The sequence below is a fragment of the Bactrocera oleae genome, chromosome 2 (assembly GCF_042242935.1).
Source record: "Bactrocera oleae isolate idBacOlea1 chromosome 2, idBacOlea1, whole genome shotgun sequence".
NCBI lineage: Eukaryota > Metazoa > Arthropoda > Insecta > Diptera > Tephritidae > Bactrocera > Bactrocera oleae.
The window spans coordinates 70,746,969-70,764,457 of record NC_091536.1 but is presented as its reverse complement, the minus strand read 5'-3'; the positions used below and the strand labels follow the sequence as shown (position 1 = coordinate 70,764,457).

Here is a 17,489-nt window from a genome sequence, read left to right as displayed (position 1 = left end):
AATTTTTATTTTTGAATACAGTTATCAGCTTTTTAAAAAATTTAGGTTGTTGCAAAAACAAAGCTTCTAAGAAAGTCTTCCGGAAAGTTTAAGAAAAATTTAGATATTCTAAAAATTAATTAAAAACAAGAAAAAACGGTAAATATAGTCGGTTTAGGTCCAACGGAAACGTTATAGTTCTTTCCAGGCAGTTCTAGTTGTTTGATATAGACAACCTTGAAGTCCAATTAAGTTTACTTAGTAAGGAAAAAGATCTATTTTTAAAATCTTTATCTCGATTTTGATCGGTCAGTTTTGAATGGCAGCTATGTGCTATGGTGGTCCGATCTAAGCAATTTGTTCGGAGATTGTACTGCTACTTTGGAATATATATTATATAAGTATTGTAAGCCTCTTCGTGAGGGAGCAAAGAGCCCGTACCATTAGACAAGAATTTATGCCAAATTTCGTGAAGATATCTCGCCAAATAAAAGAGTTCTCCACATAAGAACTTGAATTTTATCGTTCAATTTTTATGGCGGCTACCATATAACTTGTAGCGCTCAGATATACATTGGCGGTTCGGAAAAGTGAACCGTTTCTTAGAGAGAAAATGACTATCTCAAAAACGGAGACACTAATTCGCATATATATAGACAGATGACATGACTAAATCGAATCAATTATAAATATACTTAATTTAGAATCTAATATCTATGAGACAATATTGCTCTGAGTAACATTAATTAAAAACTATTATACTCTGTAGCAACAGGTTGCGAGAGTATAATTATGGAAATTCTCAAACTCTGTAAGGCGAAGGATCTTCCCGTTACAATTAAGATATCATATTTGGGGAGTTTCTCAGAGTACGAAGCGAAATATCTATGTGTGTATATATCAGCAATCTTTAGTTAATAACTTGTTAATTTATAAAAAATTGGATATATTAAATGATTAATTATAAAGAACAGTATGAATTGATTTCAGAGGTATATTAATCTTAATCGAGCCTTGGTTTTTATCCCTAACTTCAACGTTGTCGCTGGCGTAACCATTGAAAGTTAAAAAGTACGCCATTAATTACCACATTAATGTATGCATTCCACAAACCGCCACGCTGCCATCCGGTCTTAAAAAGGCAACTTTATCCACATTGACGTTTGTACGCTCTGCAGCAATACGAGTTGAACCTCCTGATATGAACTTTGAAAAATGACCCATTGTATAAAACATCGGTTGTTTGAAAAACTCATTAAGATCTACAAGTGAAGCATACTCGTACTTAATAAAAACCACCATTTGGGAAAACTTTAGTATATCGTCCCAGGCCGAAGGAAACTTATAGTTTTTGTTGCAAAATGTCAAATAACCAGTGTTACCTTATCGACATCTTTTGTAATTAAACTGAAAGAATTTATAACAGATAATACCCCAAATACAGGAATCCAAAACATAGAGAAATAAACTATTACAGAGCATTGATGTTAAGTATTACGTTATACCCTCTATGACAATCTTACTTTTTCCTAAACTTCTTTATGCGTTGGGGGCCTTCGGCCGCGCTTCAAAAAAAATAGCCCTGGTCGGTCCAACACCGAGGTGTATCAAAATATTTTTCGCGCAGAACTTCTTTTTGCGTTGGCGGCCTTCGGTCGCGCTTCAAAAATATAACCCTGGTCGGTCCAACACCGGGGTGTATTGAGGTTTTTTTGCGCAGAACTTCTTTTTGCGTTGTTTCCTGTATCTAGGGTATAATCTCTCTGTTTATTTTATTTTTCTTCGTTTACAAAATATATTAGTATGGCAACACTGGTGTTTTGACATTCACAACCATTTTGTTATTGTCAAAATTAATAAAATTGAAGAATGATTTAAATATTGAAATAAAGCTATTTTTGCAGCATCTTGTATAAAAAAAAAATTTCTAAAAACGAATTAGTCAAGTGGATATAAAAGTGAAAAATATAAGTGTATAATTCATTTTAAATCGCAAAAATACGTACTTTAAATAGTTGAAATTTTCAACTTTAAACGTAAATATCTCGAAAACTATAAGTTTCTCGCGGCTATATTTATATATATTCTTGATCTGGAGGATCTTCTCTATCCGTCCATACCCATTTTGTCCCCGAAAGCCTATGACGGTATACTTAAGCCGACCCCACCATTCACCAAAAGTAATACAAAAATACATTTTACTTGTCATATTGGCAACTGACGGAGCATTGACGAAATTGCTCACATAATTCGGTCCGCCCTCTTCATCCGAAACTATGTTCCAATCGATTCACCCTTTGAAATCGTGCTGAAGATTTTGCTGAAATTGCTTGCAAACTTCTCACCACGTTTCCAGGAACCCAAGAGAGGTACAGCTGACTGCCATGGCTTATCACCGATACAGGATTAACAATTTTGTCTGGCATCTCTTTGCGAGCGACGTCAATGAAAACAGGCTCGAAAATATCATCTCAATACCAATGCATCGACAGCCCTGATCGACAGATAACCATACGGCCTATTATAAAATATATATTAATAAATATTTTCTAAATTCTGAGCAAAGTTTCAGAGCTTGAGTTTTCAAAATTTAAAAATTTTCAATTAAACGTGTAACAAAGTTTTTATTCGAGTTACGACAACTTTTTCTATTTACCTGCTGACTTGGGGTCCAACCTAAACTTAAGAATTTTATAAATATATTTAAAAATACACCGTTTGTTGGCTTATTTTCGGTCGATATGGCCCAAATCGGTATTCCGGCCTTTTCATAAAGCTCAAGCCAACGTAAATGATAATCAGCCCACGTCTGATAGTATTCTTTTTTCAAGCGACTTATTCCAGTCCATTTATTGTTGGTTTTCATCTATCGTGGCGAACTCCATACGGTGGCTTTTATACACAAATTTTCCACGTTCGATACGAGCTTCAAGCGTTTAATTTGTTCAATTCGCTGTTCATAACGTGGATCAAATTGTGTGAAATTGCTGAGGGTAGTATCGTTTTCGGCCAGTTCATTATGCGCCCAGGCTGCCAGTTCAAAGTCAGAACCACCGATTGACGTGCGCATTAAATTGAAGCCAATACCGTGTTGGGAGTAAAATGATCTAATAACTAAATTGTGCCATAATTTTAGAACTCATTTAAAAACATTAGGCGTAAGTTCATACTTATATATGTATATGATCTTGTATATCTTGGGATAATTTATCCAAAATACAGCTAACGGCGCCGGTAAGCGAACCACCAAGGCCGGTGATGTTTTGAAAATGCTGCTCACGATCCACTTGAATGGTCACCTTACGAGGCAGGGCTGAGAGAATATTAAGTAAATGCGAATTAATATGCAAGGTTCTGTATTTTGTATAACTCTGATCCACAAATTTTATAAAATGTCTATTCGACTCCAATATTGGTTATTTATCAAAAAATGCACTTTAATTTTCAACACTAAATTATTTGGGTAAATTTTTATTTTAATTACCTTTCTTAAACACAATTTCACCTTGTGTGCCATTCTTCAGATTCTCATTGTAGTCAATAACTTGAGTAAAGGCGGATGCATTGGTTGCACCGCTTGTAGTGTCAAAACGTTGACCGCACTAACAATTAGATTTACATTGTAAAAATATATTTATACATTTACATGTATCTAGAATATTGTTATTTTGTTTAATTAGCCTAAGTCTGTATAGAATAATAGTAACAGTCTGATTTTTATTTCGATTTACAGAAAAAACAAATGAAGCTTATGACAGTTATTTGCAACTACCGATTTTCGGCCGATGTCTTCAGAGAAATAAATATTTCAAAAATGCTTTTAACTAATTTTTCAAACGGCTGAAATCGATAAAAAAAAAGATCCGAGCAGCCTTATTATATATCAAATTTATTAATATTAATCATTTTCCCACTTATTATAAGAACCCTTAAGAACCTATAAGTACATTGGATTTTGTTTTGGAATGGAATTAGTCCAACTGAGGTCCAGAGAAAATTGTATGGTATATATAAACGAAAAGTAAAAAATAAAATCAGAAAACATAAGCTTGTTTATCACTGGGATGTAAAATAATTGTTGAATCTTTAATTGGAGAATTTATAAAATTGAAATTTCTGAAGTTTACCTGTGACTAGGAGACAATGACAAATTCATTTCATTCTCCGGTGATGGATTATCTAAATACTAGACCTGTTGGATATTCTCTCAATGCACATGAAGTACTTACTTGACTTGATAGTGCTGAAATTAGTAGAGGACAAGATAATCTTAACAAAATTAATTCATAATTTAATTAAAAGTCAATCAACAGAGAGAGTAGGGTTTAGTACTACAAAAAATATTAAATATTTCAAAAGAAATCTAACTCTTTTGATTAGAAAATCAGCTATTTCGACCTGTAGCACGACAACTCATATATCCAGTAGGGCCAAATCACCCAGCAATTGATCTTGCTTTGGTGAAAAGCTTTCGATTTTTGAATATCCATTCCGACGTTTTTTTTTGAAATATTCCTCACGGTCGAGTTACCATCTCCCGATTTCAGAGGTTCTTTCAGGTTCTACATCTTCACCAGGCCATTATATTTCCAGTTAGAAGTGTTCAAACGATTTTTCTTAAATTAAGTACATTCTGAAAATCAGTTAATTTTTTTCAATTTGTTTAGTTTTTTTTTAAAGTTTTACAATCTTCTGTAAGTTCTGGTACTTACTTGTATTGGATGAATTTTCAACCACTCTTAACGTCGTCTAATATCTTGAAGCTCTCACTTCACTTACTTGACTCGAATAGAGAAAATATAAAAATACTCACCTACAAAACCTGCTAAAAAGCATAGAGCAATTAAGTTCTTTAAAGAACCTTTTGGATCCACCATTTCGATATTACTTTTATTAAGTGGACGTTGACTTGTTACCCCAATGCCTTTAACACACCAATAATCAAATAGTAGCGAAAATTCAATGCTTAACCCCTTAAAATTACTATCATCTTAATACCATGTTATCAAAAAATCGAAGTAATCATTACTATGTACTTTATTCCACTGAATCATGTGTACCCATAATGTACTAATGTTCACATGTATGTCTATTGATCATCATATTGCATTATACTTGTAGGTTTATTACATTCTGAAAAGGTGTGCAAAAACTTGCAATTGAATATTAACTAACTGTAAACTTGATATTTACCTTTATACCCAATGACCAATCACAATTCCATATTCCCTGATTAATTGGGTGCCCACTTTAATGGGAAGCACATATTTAAGGTTTTGTGAATCACTTACACTCCCGGTTAATGTTACAAGTGAAAATACATAATATTTATAATAAATATAAAATATGCGAAAATTTATTTTTTACACAAGTTTATGTTACACGTAATCTAAAATATAATAAAATGAATCACTTCATCCAAAAGAGTGCGGAACGTAGTCGAAGAAGATGGTCGAAATAAATCCGTCGATTGATGTGGTAAACCAATGGTTTGACGGATTAAAAAATGTTTGTAGCGAGCTGGATTGTACAAGTATATTACGCAGTGTCAAATCGCATTGAGGTGCGCGCAGGATCGCTATTACTTCGAATGAGGTGAAAAAGCTGCGCTGATCATCCCTTTTGTTAGCTGGTGATGTAAACGCGCGGTGTTGTGGTGTGTTGTACTGTCCTGTGTGGTGTCATCTGGTGTGGTGTATTGGTGAGAATGTGGTGGGCATTATTAGGGTGCGCCAGTTTTTACCGAATAGAGTGGTGTGGTCATTTACTGAGGCTTAGCTCATTTAAACATTCCCTTTAATTAAAATCTGTATATGTATACGAATTTGAAATATGAATAAATAAACTAGTTTAAGCATATCCAATTTATCCGCTCTTTGGTGTCGTTCAATGCATTCACACGAGTGACTCGAGTCCGACAACTTGAGACAGACAATTTTCTGCATTTTTTCATAGCGCATTCCCAAATTTTTAGTTAGTTTTTATTCTTATTCAACCTTTTCTATAATATTACCAAATACATTGTAAATATTAATTTGAAACCGAGCGTAATTGCAACCATGCATTGCAGCAAACTGTTACCAGCCTCTGTGCCAGCCGAGCACGAGCGGCAGGATTCCTTCGCCTCGTTGTATCTTCGCCTTCCAAAAATCGGTTTGAACGACAAATGACTCCATGTGTGAACGCAGTCTAAGAATAAAATACAAACCGGAGATAATGAACATAGATAAGATTTGCATTTAAGAAATACCAAAATATATATAAACTCCAGTAGACTATAAGTATTAACTACTACACAAATGTACTTTCATTATAAGGCGACCCCAGCAAACAAAATTTATTATACTAGCCGCCTTCCATGCTGCTAATCTCTTGATTAATAATAAGATTTTTACCAGATGTTTGTGCGAATCACTACTCTCCAAGGTTAGGCAATCCGAAGAAAACCGCTGGATTTATATTATAACCAATATTTTAATGTTGAAAGTATTATATTTACTCACATATTTAGTAAACTTTAAAAAATTTCACCGTTTCAAATTGAAGAGAAAAGTGGGGTAAGTTTAGTACGTTAATCATAAGCCAATAAGAACAAGAGTATAAAAAACAAACAACATGTGTTCCATACATTTAATCAAATCAATTAAACTTCTGTGCAGCCTCAGGTAACTGATCGCTATGCCTGCACGCAAATTTCCAATTATTCATAAAGCTCTAGAAATGTATTAAAATATATAAATGCAGACATACCATATAGACATGGCTTCATAATATTGTATTATAGATCTGTTCTAGTTCCAAAGTGACACATTTGACCACCTCAGACACTTGAGAATTTGATTATCGGGTTGAGGATTACAAGATGTAGAACCGATACACTTTTAAATTCAAAAGTTCACATAAATTACTTCCTTTTGTACAATTTAATACTCTTTTATTTTTATATTTAGAAAATCGTAAATCAAATGCTTCAGTCATTAAGAAGGTAATAAAGTTACGCGTGTGTCTCCCATGAATACGGCAATGCTAAACTATAAATAGAAGTAACTACTAGAAACTTGTTAACATTTAAATAATAATTTAAGTACAATATAAAAAGCTTATCTTTTGATTAAAAAGATTGACAATAAAAAACACAAGTTGCTGATAACTTAAGCACTTTTATGACATCAACACTGCGAATAGACTTCACCGATTTTACTAATGAAATCTTTTTTACCGGGTATTTTTATCGAATTTTATTAATTATGCATTGAAGACTTTTGAGCAGTTACGATTGAATGAATAAATCTATCGCTTAATTTTGATACTTGGTGAATCGAACAAAAAAAATAAGAGATAATATAGAACAGGATTATGCCACTTTAATGAGATATCCATTTCGTTTCATGTATTTATTACGCTGAATAACTTTGGTTGTTGCTTTTTTGAAACCAGGGCTCAAATATGGTGAGCAAAGAAATGGCTAACGAGCAGGGATTTGAACCACCGCCACTAGTAAGCTGGTGTAACACCAATTCAATCGGTACTACGTCCGTAGTAAAAATACAATAGTTAGGTACGTCTACTGTTATCAATATATTATTTATTTATTAATTTATAACAATCATTTGAAGGAAATTCGAGGGTAGTTGCACTTTTATTATTTGGTTCATGTAGACAAGCATTCTAGTTTTCACTTTCAGAAATAATAATGCAATAATGGTAAGAACTCCGTGTGTTATGGAGAAATTAGGGCGATTGAAACAATAAGCGAGATCATGACTAAGAAATTTGTTGTATTTTCAAAGTTTGTCTGCCAAAGACTTAATAAATCAATCGTTTTTATTATTTGATAGTTGGTGGCTCATTTGATATAATAATTAACGTAGACTTACTAGTATTTCTTTATATTGTTTATGTTCAAGACTATTAAAGAATCTTATTTAAAGACCTACCTGCATTTATAACACATATAATATATTTTACGCTACTTCAAACAATCGAGAGGTCCATAAAGTTCTAATAAATCCGTGCATATACAATACTTGTGCTCGTATATTTAAAAACGAAAACAATACACTCATATAAGCTTTTTAATTTCTTACTTATCTCAGTCGAGTACAAAAGGCACAAAAAAAATTATAAGACATATCTAAGAACAAGCCATGCATTAACCAATTTGTTCAAAACAAATCATTTTTAATCTTTTTCCATTGGCAGTTGGGGGGCGATAGCCATATATAAATAGCAACTCAAACGCCACAACGGGAATTATTTAACAAATGGCGCAGAATACAAATTCTATTGGGGTTTTCTTGGCTATCAGCTTAATTGGTATCCTTGTATGTGAGTATCTAAAATGTATAGTTCAAGGATATATAATTACATTTATTGCTAAATTGATACTGAATAAACAAATGTTATTGTCACCTTAGCGCATTCTAATCAAGAGACTCTGCCATGCGCGCTGAAAGAGTATAGCACTGGTCTCGTATGTGTTTGCAATTCTAAGTATTGTGACTATTTGGATGATCCGACGCCAAGCGAAGAATATGTTTTTGCTGTTGTCTCTTCGTCAAAGGTAATTAGATCACTATTGGGTTTAAGTGAAACTTTAAAATATTTAACTCTGAACTATTATTATTATTTTTGGTTCTTAGTCGGGCCTGCGCTTCGAGACGACACGTGGCCAGTTTAATCTCTACAAGAAATATTATATTTTCGATTACGATCAGCTCACCGTCAGATCTATGCAAGCTCGTAAGTTGCTTTTATTTGTGATTATTTTCCTCTTTCATATCAATTATTTAACATTTAGCGGCTACTGAAAGTATTGAGATAGAAGTTGATAGAGAGAAACAATGGCAGAAGGCTCAAGGTTTTATTGGTTCGATACCGAATCAATTGAAAATACTTTAAAAATCTTCCCAAAAACATTGCGAAAGCATATCTATCAGTGAGGAAAAAGCAACATTTAAGTGTTCGACAGTTTATGAAATGCTTCTCAATTTGTAGATCCTTCTTTACGCAACACGGTATTGGCGTCGATTTCATGCGTGATCTGGTATTTGGTGTTAGCGAGAAGTATATACAGGATTTGGATCCTATTTTTGGATCATGGGAGCGTGGTGAGGATTTCGCACAAACCTTATTAACACACCTTAAACACGATACCAATGAATCGGAACGGATAAGCTGTAACATTTTGTTGGACCATGAGGGCGGCGATGCGCCAATGATTGCCAACACCACAAGTAATATACATACATATACTTATATTTTACGAATACACATTTTAACCAAACGTATACCTTGATCAGATCACCTTGAGGTTTACAAACAACCGCTGTTCTATACAATGGGGCATTTCACGAAATTCATAGCTGGAGGTTCGGTTCGTATTGCTGCTGAAAATAAAAATAATAATGTGAATGTGGTGGCCTCTTTGAGAGCAGATAAAAGTGTGGCCGTCATCATCTTAAACCGGTATTCATATATCAACAATAATTTTGAACAGTTAAATTTACTTTACTTTTCATTTCTTACACTAGTAATCCCGTTAGTGTTGATGTTGGCATACAAGACACCTATCGCGGAGCTGTTTTATTCAAAATCCCTCCACAGTCGATTCACACTGTCCTATATATTTAAATATATACCACATTTTTAATATAATATATATATTAATATGTACTTAGTTTTTATACTTTCAAACTGTAAATATTAAAAGGAACCAACAAAGCATCCGTTTCAGAATTTAAATCATCTACATTTAGTATATTCTTATCGGTATATACTCATAAAAATAAGAGGGTTGCTTTTTATATTTCAGGATTCGAAAACAAAAACAAATATTTATTATCGAAATTGCTTTATTGTTCTTTAAAATATTCTCCATTAAGATCTACATCGTATCTTTAGTTGTCGAAAAACGTTGACCTCTTAGTTAACGTCTTTACGTACGTAAAGAAATTACCAACGAGTAATAAGTAAACACACTAGTTAGTATACATTTGATAGCAGTTAGATCTATGTAACAAGTTAGTCTTAAGAATATCAATAAATAGTACACATTTCGGTGCAGCTCAAAAGTATATTTTTAATGTTTCATATCGTTTAAATGATATTAACTTGCGCGAACAACTTTTTTTGGATTTGTCTCATCTCCCATACAGGCTGCTGTTAACTTTCATGCTAATATTCATAAATCTACGATCTATCATCTGTCACGATATCATAGACGTGTTTCAAAGCACCGCTATCGAATTTTTTAACATTTCTATCGACCAAACGACACGAGCTTTTTTTTGAGTGATTGACAAGCTGTGTGGCATCTAACGTGAACAAATTTTTTTACAGTCAAATGTTCGTGAAATATTGACTATATGCTGGTCCCACTAATGCCTATAGTTGTCTCAATCTCACGATAGGTCACAAGACGATCTTGCAATATCAGTTTGCCCACAGCATCAATAGTTTCCGAAACAACAACTGATTTTGGACGACCTTGACGATTTTTCTTTGTGTGATTTACGACCCCAATTAAATTCACCATACCATCGATAAACACTAGTCCTTGATTTAATATGTTCATCGACGTACTGTTGCTGCGTTAATCCACCTCGACAGTTGCAAAAAATGATCGCGCGAAAATGTTCGCGATTTAAATCCTTTTTTTTTGGTCGACATGAATATTTTAAGTTACTGTTAGCAACACAAATAACGCTCGTATAACAAAATGTTCTGAATATGTATAACATCAAAAATGTTGTGAGTTGCCAGATTGCTACACTAGGGTTGCCAAGTCCCGAAATATCAAAGGCAACCTACATACATAAGTCTAGCTTAAATCTATCTTCAAACGGTAAGCCAAAATGGTGTATATTTTAAGCACAATTTAATCTGTAAAGATATCCACACTCCAGTTTATTAATTTTTTTCCGATGTTCCATGTTGTTGGGTTTGAATATGCTTTGATTACAGACATAACTCTTATGCATTCAACAACAATAAAGTGAAACATTTTCGACATGCTCAATACTTTGATCTATTTTTAGGCGTACATTCTCCAATGACGTCAGTTCTAACGCAGATCGATATGTTTGTGTATACATTAACAAGCCTCGAGTTTAGGTTAATTAAAAATTTAATTTGATTTTACCAACACACATGCATGCCTGTACACACGCACATCCAGCTCACACTGAATGAAAAAGGCAGTTAATCCTTTGTAGACATCCTGTTTGAGACATTGTTATGTTTTTATGAAGTGTTCAAGAGCACCCAATATGTGTATATATGTTTAGTTAAAATAGTTCAGGCATTGATTGTTTCTGTAATATATATCTATGTATATAAAAGTGGAAAATACATATATATGTATGTGTGTATGAATAAGCATATACGTATTTAGTGCTACGACATATATATATGTACATAGTATATTATTATTTAAGTTGAGTTTGGCTACAAAATATTCCATATTCCTTTGCATTTAAAGCACTGGCTCTGCCACAAAATAGAACTTTCTTTTCAACATTATTTGCTTCCACAGCGATGATAAAGCGCTTTAAAATTAAATGAACTGAAAAATTGCTTTCGGAAAAAGAAGACAAGGAATCCATAACCAGCTGTGATCCATTGCGCGCAGAAGGAAATTTACACATAACTTCTCACACACACATTTATATGCACACATGTATGTTTGGCATAGTGTGTATGTGGGTCAAAGGCGTCTGGCGGCATGCAAGTTATCTGCCCTGTTAGCCGACACAGATATGAAAAGTGCTCTACAGTATTTATAGGCAGCTAATTTTTTTTACTCCAGCCTCAACAATGGCAAAAAATAATAAAACTCGGAACTTCAGGATACACAATAAGGCAGTGTTGCTATTAACAAAGTACTCGCTTCAGTAATAAGGGCCTAGTGCAAGGTTGTGATATACCGTAGTCCTCAGATTATTGTTGTCTATTTAATGTGAAACTCGATACAAGAGCAAATATAGCTATGTATGTATGAAAAATAGGTGAATTCCAAAGCAAGAGGGCGTGCTTTTATTCAAACAGAAAGCAACAGAGCAACCAAAGTAATAATTCTTTATGTATTACGACTTTTTACTAAACAAAGCTGCATCAATTGTCGATCTCTGAAATTTACATCATAAGCTTGTCCAAAGAAATAACAGGCTTCATATGTAACTTTCACCCACTGGTGCCAAGGAATAATAATTTTCAGAAATTCTAACATCATCACTCTTTTTGGCATGCCTAATGTGTATGTACATCACGGTCACTTTTTCCGGCTGAATATATTTTGCTGAAAAACTCCTTCCACGCCACGGGTCGTTTTGTTGCCACCTCAACGTAACATGTCAATGGATAAAAGCCATAAAAAGCACACCCGAGTGAGCACTGTAATGAATGGTAGCATGCAACAGGCTGTCGCTTGCGCCTTGCCGCCTGCTTGTGACTATAAAATGGCTCGGCGAAGTGTCAAAGCTTTTCAATTGTTCGTCCACTGCCGGAGCGGTGACACCTGTTGAGTTGCGAAAATAGAAGGACAAACGCGCGTTTTCCCACCACATCCATGCCGCCGATTTGTTACAATAAATGGAAGTGAATTGCTTTTGTTGTTAGTGGTTGTGATTTTGTTCGTGAAACAATTACCGTTTATTGAATTTTTTCAACCAGCATATGGCAGCAATCAAAAAAGCTATAAAAACCAATTAACAGGCGCGAGCGCAATTAATGTGTGTGTATACAAAATTATATACATATGTGTGTGTATTGAAATCGGCATATCATTAAATTCCTGAAAATTAAGCTGATTCCAACTAAGTGGGTTGCAAAACTAAAATGTTTGAAGAACGATCTGCCGAAGCGGATGACGATCGCAAAAATGTTGCTCGCACAGCATCGGCTCTGAACACATCGGAAGCTGAGAGACGCTCATCGACACCGAAATTCGGAAATACAAATCGATGTATAATTGCCGTTATCGTCTATCTGGCATTATTACTGGATAACGTTCTGTTAACTGTGATTGGTAGGCCATCAATTTCGTTGTGCTTATCAATTTCTTTTACAATTGGACAAACTTATTTTTTATATTATTCTTGTAAGCCAAAAAGTTCGTATCGAATATTATAGTTTTATTAGTATAATGAATCAAAGGCAATACCATACATTAAATTATAATATTTTAGTTTAATTAAAATCGATTTCTAAGTTTTACTAAAAACCATAATCATTGTGAACAATGTTTACTGAAAAACTTGTAATCCCACATATACTCTTCATTTGAGATAAACTGTTTTACAAAACTATAATAGCTCGAGTATATAAATTATAATATGTTCTCAGAAGGAAGCTTTGGTTTGTTAAATTCCGATCCATATTACTATAAAAAAGGTACGATAAAGACATTTTTAATATAACAGAAATTACTGTTATGGAGCTTGTGATATACTCCAGATAGACAAGACGACACCTTAAGGAGAAAAATTATGGCACACTGCCTCATATTCACGAATAAATTTCTGGATTGCAAATGTTTTCCTCCGATATTTGAACCAATAATAATCCGTAGTTCGGGTAAAATGCGAACGATATTCAGTTCCGTTCTTCTTTCATATTAGATTTTTGATATATATAGTAAAGCTCGGTTTTTAAGTAAATCAACTTTTCTCGCTCTTTTAAACATCAACGAATTCATTTATGATATATATGTATGTATGTGTTTAAAATCGGGTTTTCCACATTTACTTTTCGTTTACCCAATTACGAACATCTTATCTTTATACAAAATGCACTCATATTCGCATACAATCCACACGCAGTGCCCATATTGCCCGATTATCTGGCGACTATAAATAACCGGGCACATCACACTCCATTGGAGATGTTCAACAGCCACAACCACACAAGCGATGCTGCCAGCCTTGGTATCGCCAGTCCTTTTATGGCACCACCCAGTTTGGCTCATCGATATATCGATGGCGCACATCAATCCATACAAACAGTTATGACGAAGCATCCGATACCCGGCAAATCGATGGTGAACTTTACGCTGCCGCATGGCGATGATAAAGCGACGTTTTTGTCTGCGGAACATAAGCAATTGCGCTACATAAACGCGGGTGCGGGGGTTGACACAACAGCTGGTACATTGACAAAAAGCTCAACCACCGGAAATACCATAGGCGCCGGTGATAAACCGGTAGAAAACCAGATCGATGAGACAAATTTTAATGAGTACAGGGCTCGTAGTGACGCCAATCCCGCCCTGGGTACCACTACAGCAACCACTGTCACCGACAGCAACCCTGACGGCAAGGACACGAAGGCACATACAGATTCAAATGATAGCTTGACCAGCGAAAATAGCTCCATTGGCATGCTGTTGTCCATGAAGGCGCTAGTGCAGTTAATATTCAATCCGATCGTCGGTAATCTAACTGCCAAATTTGGTTACCGTTTGCCGATTGTGGCCGGCACATTTTTGCTGCTCCTCTCCTCATTAGGTATGTGTGTGTATATTGGTATTTTAATTTCGGCTGTAAAACTAAAAATTTTGGATTTACACTTCGCGCATAGTGTTTTCGGTGGGTGAGACTTACGTAGAACTGTTGATAGCGCGCGCAATTCAAGGAATTGGTTCGGCTTGCATTGGTGTGTGCGGAATGAGTCTGGTGGCTCAGGTAAATAGATGTTCAATTATATTATACATGCCAGAAAATGTACGAGTGTGTCAACACATTTTTCGATATTTCATGTTGCAGCACTATCCGGAGGAAGACCGTCGTTCAAAAGTGATGGGCATAATTTTAGGTAGCATTGCCTTGGGTGTGTTGTTGGGATATCCTTTCGGGAGCATACTTTATGATTTGATCGGAAAGTCAGCACCTTTTATAATACTGTCTACAGTGATATTTCTGAATTTGGGTAAGTGAAAAATATATAATTTAAATTATAGTAGTTTTAAGAATAAATGATCGGCCACGTCGAAATCTAGAAGCGTAAAAACCTTATGTTTTTAAAAGCTGTCGGTAATAGACCGCTCTAAATCTCAGACAGTATTTTTAAACTGAACGGTTTGAAGATGAATGTAATTATGAGATTTTGATGATGAAATAAATATGACAATGTTAATGGTGACATGAACTGTGAGTTAAAAGGTACGACTGATCCACTACTACTAAGAATTTAGAGATCCGTATATTACTAAAACACTTTTTACAACTTTGGTTAGACCTATATTGGAATATGGCTAAGTTGTCTTCAAACCTAGCTACCAAATCCATTCTGACAAGTTAGAGTCTGTTCAAAAACATTTTTTTCTTTTCGCCTTAGGGCATTTCCGATGGGATTCTAGGGTAAGTCTAGCTCCATACACTAGTCGTTTAAAACTTATAAATCTACCTACACTTTCTAGTGGTAAGGAAATGCTTGGCATAATACTCTGAAAATCTTGAATGGAGCAGTTTACAGTTCTTTTCTCCTGTCTGAAATTAAATTTAATATCCCGGTTCGCTTTTCGAGGCAGTTTATGACATGACATATACAAGATTTTAATTCTCATTCCAGCACATTTGACTTATCTGACTCACTTTTCAAAATTAAAAAGACTTTATTGTTTTCTCTTAATAAATAAAAATGTAACAATTTATTATATCGTAACTAATCTTGGCTGTTGAAGTTTTTGTTTCTGTAGCTGAGCAGTTTTAGATTTCAACACTGAAAAAACTCTATTGTATTGTAATTTTCTGACTCGGCTAACTCCGCACGTATGCGGATTGCCCCCTCGCGTTGGTTGGGCGGGAGGAGGGTAATCGTTGGGTTATTATTATTATTATCCAGTAGTTATTTCGAATCACCACGACAGTCGGTCATACGAAACAGACCCTGATTTCACTGTTTTCTTTGTTGAAAATTAGTTGGGTTACAAAAATATTAATCAATAAATCATGGCGCCGACGTATGTATAATGTTCTTTTTTTTTAATACTTACCATATAGGAATGCAGCTCCTAACTATGGATCTCTCCATTCAACCCGAGGTAATACATTTTTTTTTATAAACGAATGTCAATATTTAGCATTTGAGTTTTTTAAAATTTACACGTGTTCTCCACAACTCAGGTTACAATTGACAATGATGAACAGCGGCCAAAATGGCGTCCTTTGCTCGAAACTAAAATGATACTTGCAATTGTTGTGGCAATATGGTTTTCCACCTCTACAATGGCTATATTGGAGCCCTGCTTGCCCATTTGGTTGATACAACATCTTCACCCCACCAAATGGCAATTAGGTACGGTGTTCATACCGGATTCCGTAGGGTATTTTATTGGTACCAATTTCTTCGGCACATTCGCTTATGAATATGGACAAGTAAAAATTTCATGCATTGCCCTGCTGTTGGTGGGCATTTCATCGATCTTGGTAAGTAATTACCTATGAATCGGCGAAATGCAATACTAAAATATATAAAGTTGTGTATTCGCAGATCCCTAGCGCCATAACAGTCAGCCAACTACTGTTGCCACACTTTGGGTTAGGACTTGGTATTGGTATAATTGACGCTGCCTTAGTGCCGCTGTTGGCCACTTTCGTTGATGCCACTTTAGCGCAGGAGGAGCAAGACGGCACTGGTAGCGGCAATTCCATGTCAAGCTATGGTACTGTTTATGCCATCCAACAGACTTCTGTCAGCTTAGCTTACTGCCTGGGTAAGTATATACTTTTCGGAATACACAATATATTCTTTCTACTAGTGCTTTATCCGCGTAGCTCCTTTACTGGGCGGTGAGTTGGCACAAACTTTTGGTTTCTCTTGGCTAATGCGCATCGTCGGTTTCTTCAATATATGTTATGGTCCAGTTTTGGTGTTTCTACATCAAAATTATAATCCGAAGGTAAATAAAAACTGGTAAATTCTGTAATAAATAGTTGAGCTACAATACCAGGTGGTTCAAATTCAAGCTTCTTTAGGTTTTAGGTATTTAAAAAGAAAATAAAGGAGAATATAACAGAAGTGACAGTCCATTCTATTACTTGTGTTATAAGAATTTTCAACTGGAGATATTGTGATTTCATGGACGATTTCTACGTTTTTCCTAAGAAAAATAAAATATAAAATTTCCGTAAAATCAGAAAATTTTTATCACCATATGTATTACATACCTACATTTATATACGAGTATGTATATAATGATTGTACATTTCGTTATCTTTTTTTATACCAGACTATACGTGAAAAGCATAACGAGCTGTTGCTAAGGAACAGCGGACGGGACTCTCAATACAAACAGCTTTACAATTCGATCGACATTGAGTAAAAACGCAGCGAAGGATCACTTACATTAGAAATCATTTAATCTTTTATATCATTTATTTAGAAAATATTGTAAATATGCAAATAACCTTAGATGTAAATCATTTAAATGTCGATTAAAATCAAATTAATATAATAGTTGGATCCGATCTGGCCGCATTCCCTAATGTATATCCACCTGTGAAATTATTTTG

At 34.6% G+C, this 17,489-nt stretch overlaps 2 protein-coding genes and 1 pseudogene across 2 annotated transcripts; 2 read left to right on the top strand and 1 right to left on the bottom strand.

The window, feature by feature from the left end:
* Positions 1–773: 773 nt before the first annotated feature.
* Positions 774–4,856, bottom strand: LOC106626563 (lysosomal acid glucosylceramidase-like; annotated as a pseudogene).
* A 3,291-nt stretch (positions 4,857–8,147) lies between these two features.
* Positions 8,148–9,723, top strand: LOC106624832 (uncharacterized). Its single transcript, XM_070105600.1, is given in 8 exon segments — positions 8,148–8,307; positions 8,397–8,542; positions 8,622–8,721; positions 8,780–8,854; positions 8,857–8,917; positions 8,977–9,215; positions 9,282–9,447; positions 9,513–9,723. Coding segments are annotated over 8 exon segments (951 nt in total). The 5' UTR covers positions 8,148–8,243; the 3' UTR covers positions 9,613–9,723.
* Positions 9,724–12,458: 2,735 nt separating this feature from the next.
* On the top strand, positions 12,459–17,402 carry prt (putative mushroom body vesicular transporter portabella). Its single transcript, XM_036368153.2, has 9 exons — positions 12,459–13,006; positions 13,800–14,483; positions 14,557–14,660; positions 14,742–14,904; positions 15,978–16,018; positions 16,101–16,403; positions 16,468–16,690; positions 16,752–16,876; positions 17,207–17,402. Exons 1-9 carry the CDS (start codon positions 12,817–12,819, stop codon positions 17,297–17,299), a joined length of 1,926 nt encoding a protein of 641 aa, XP_036224046.2. The 5' UTR covers positions 12,459–12,816; the 3' UTR covers positions 17,300–17,402.
* Positions 17,403–17,489: the final 87 nt, after the last annotated feature.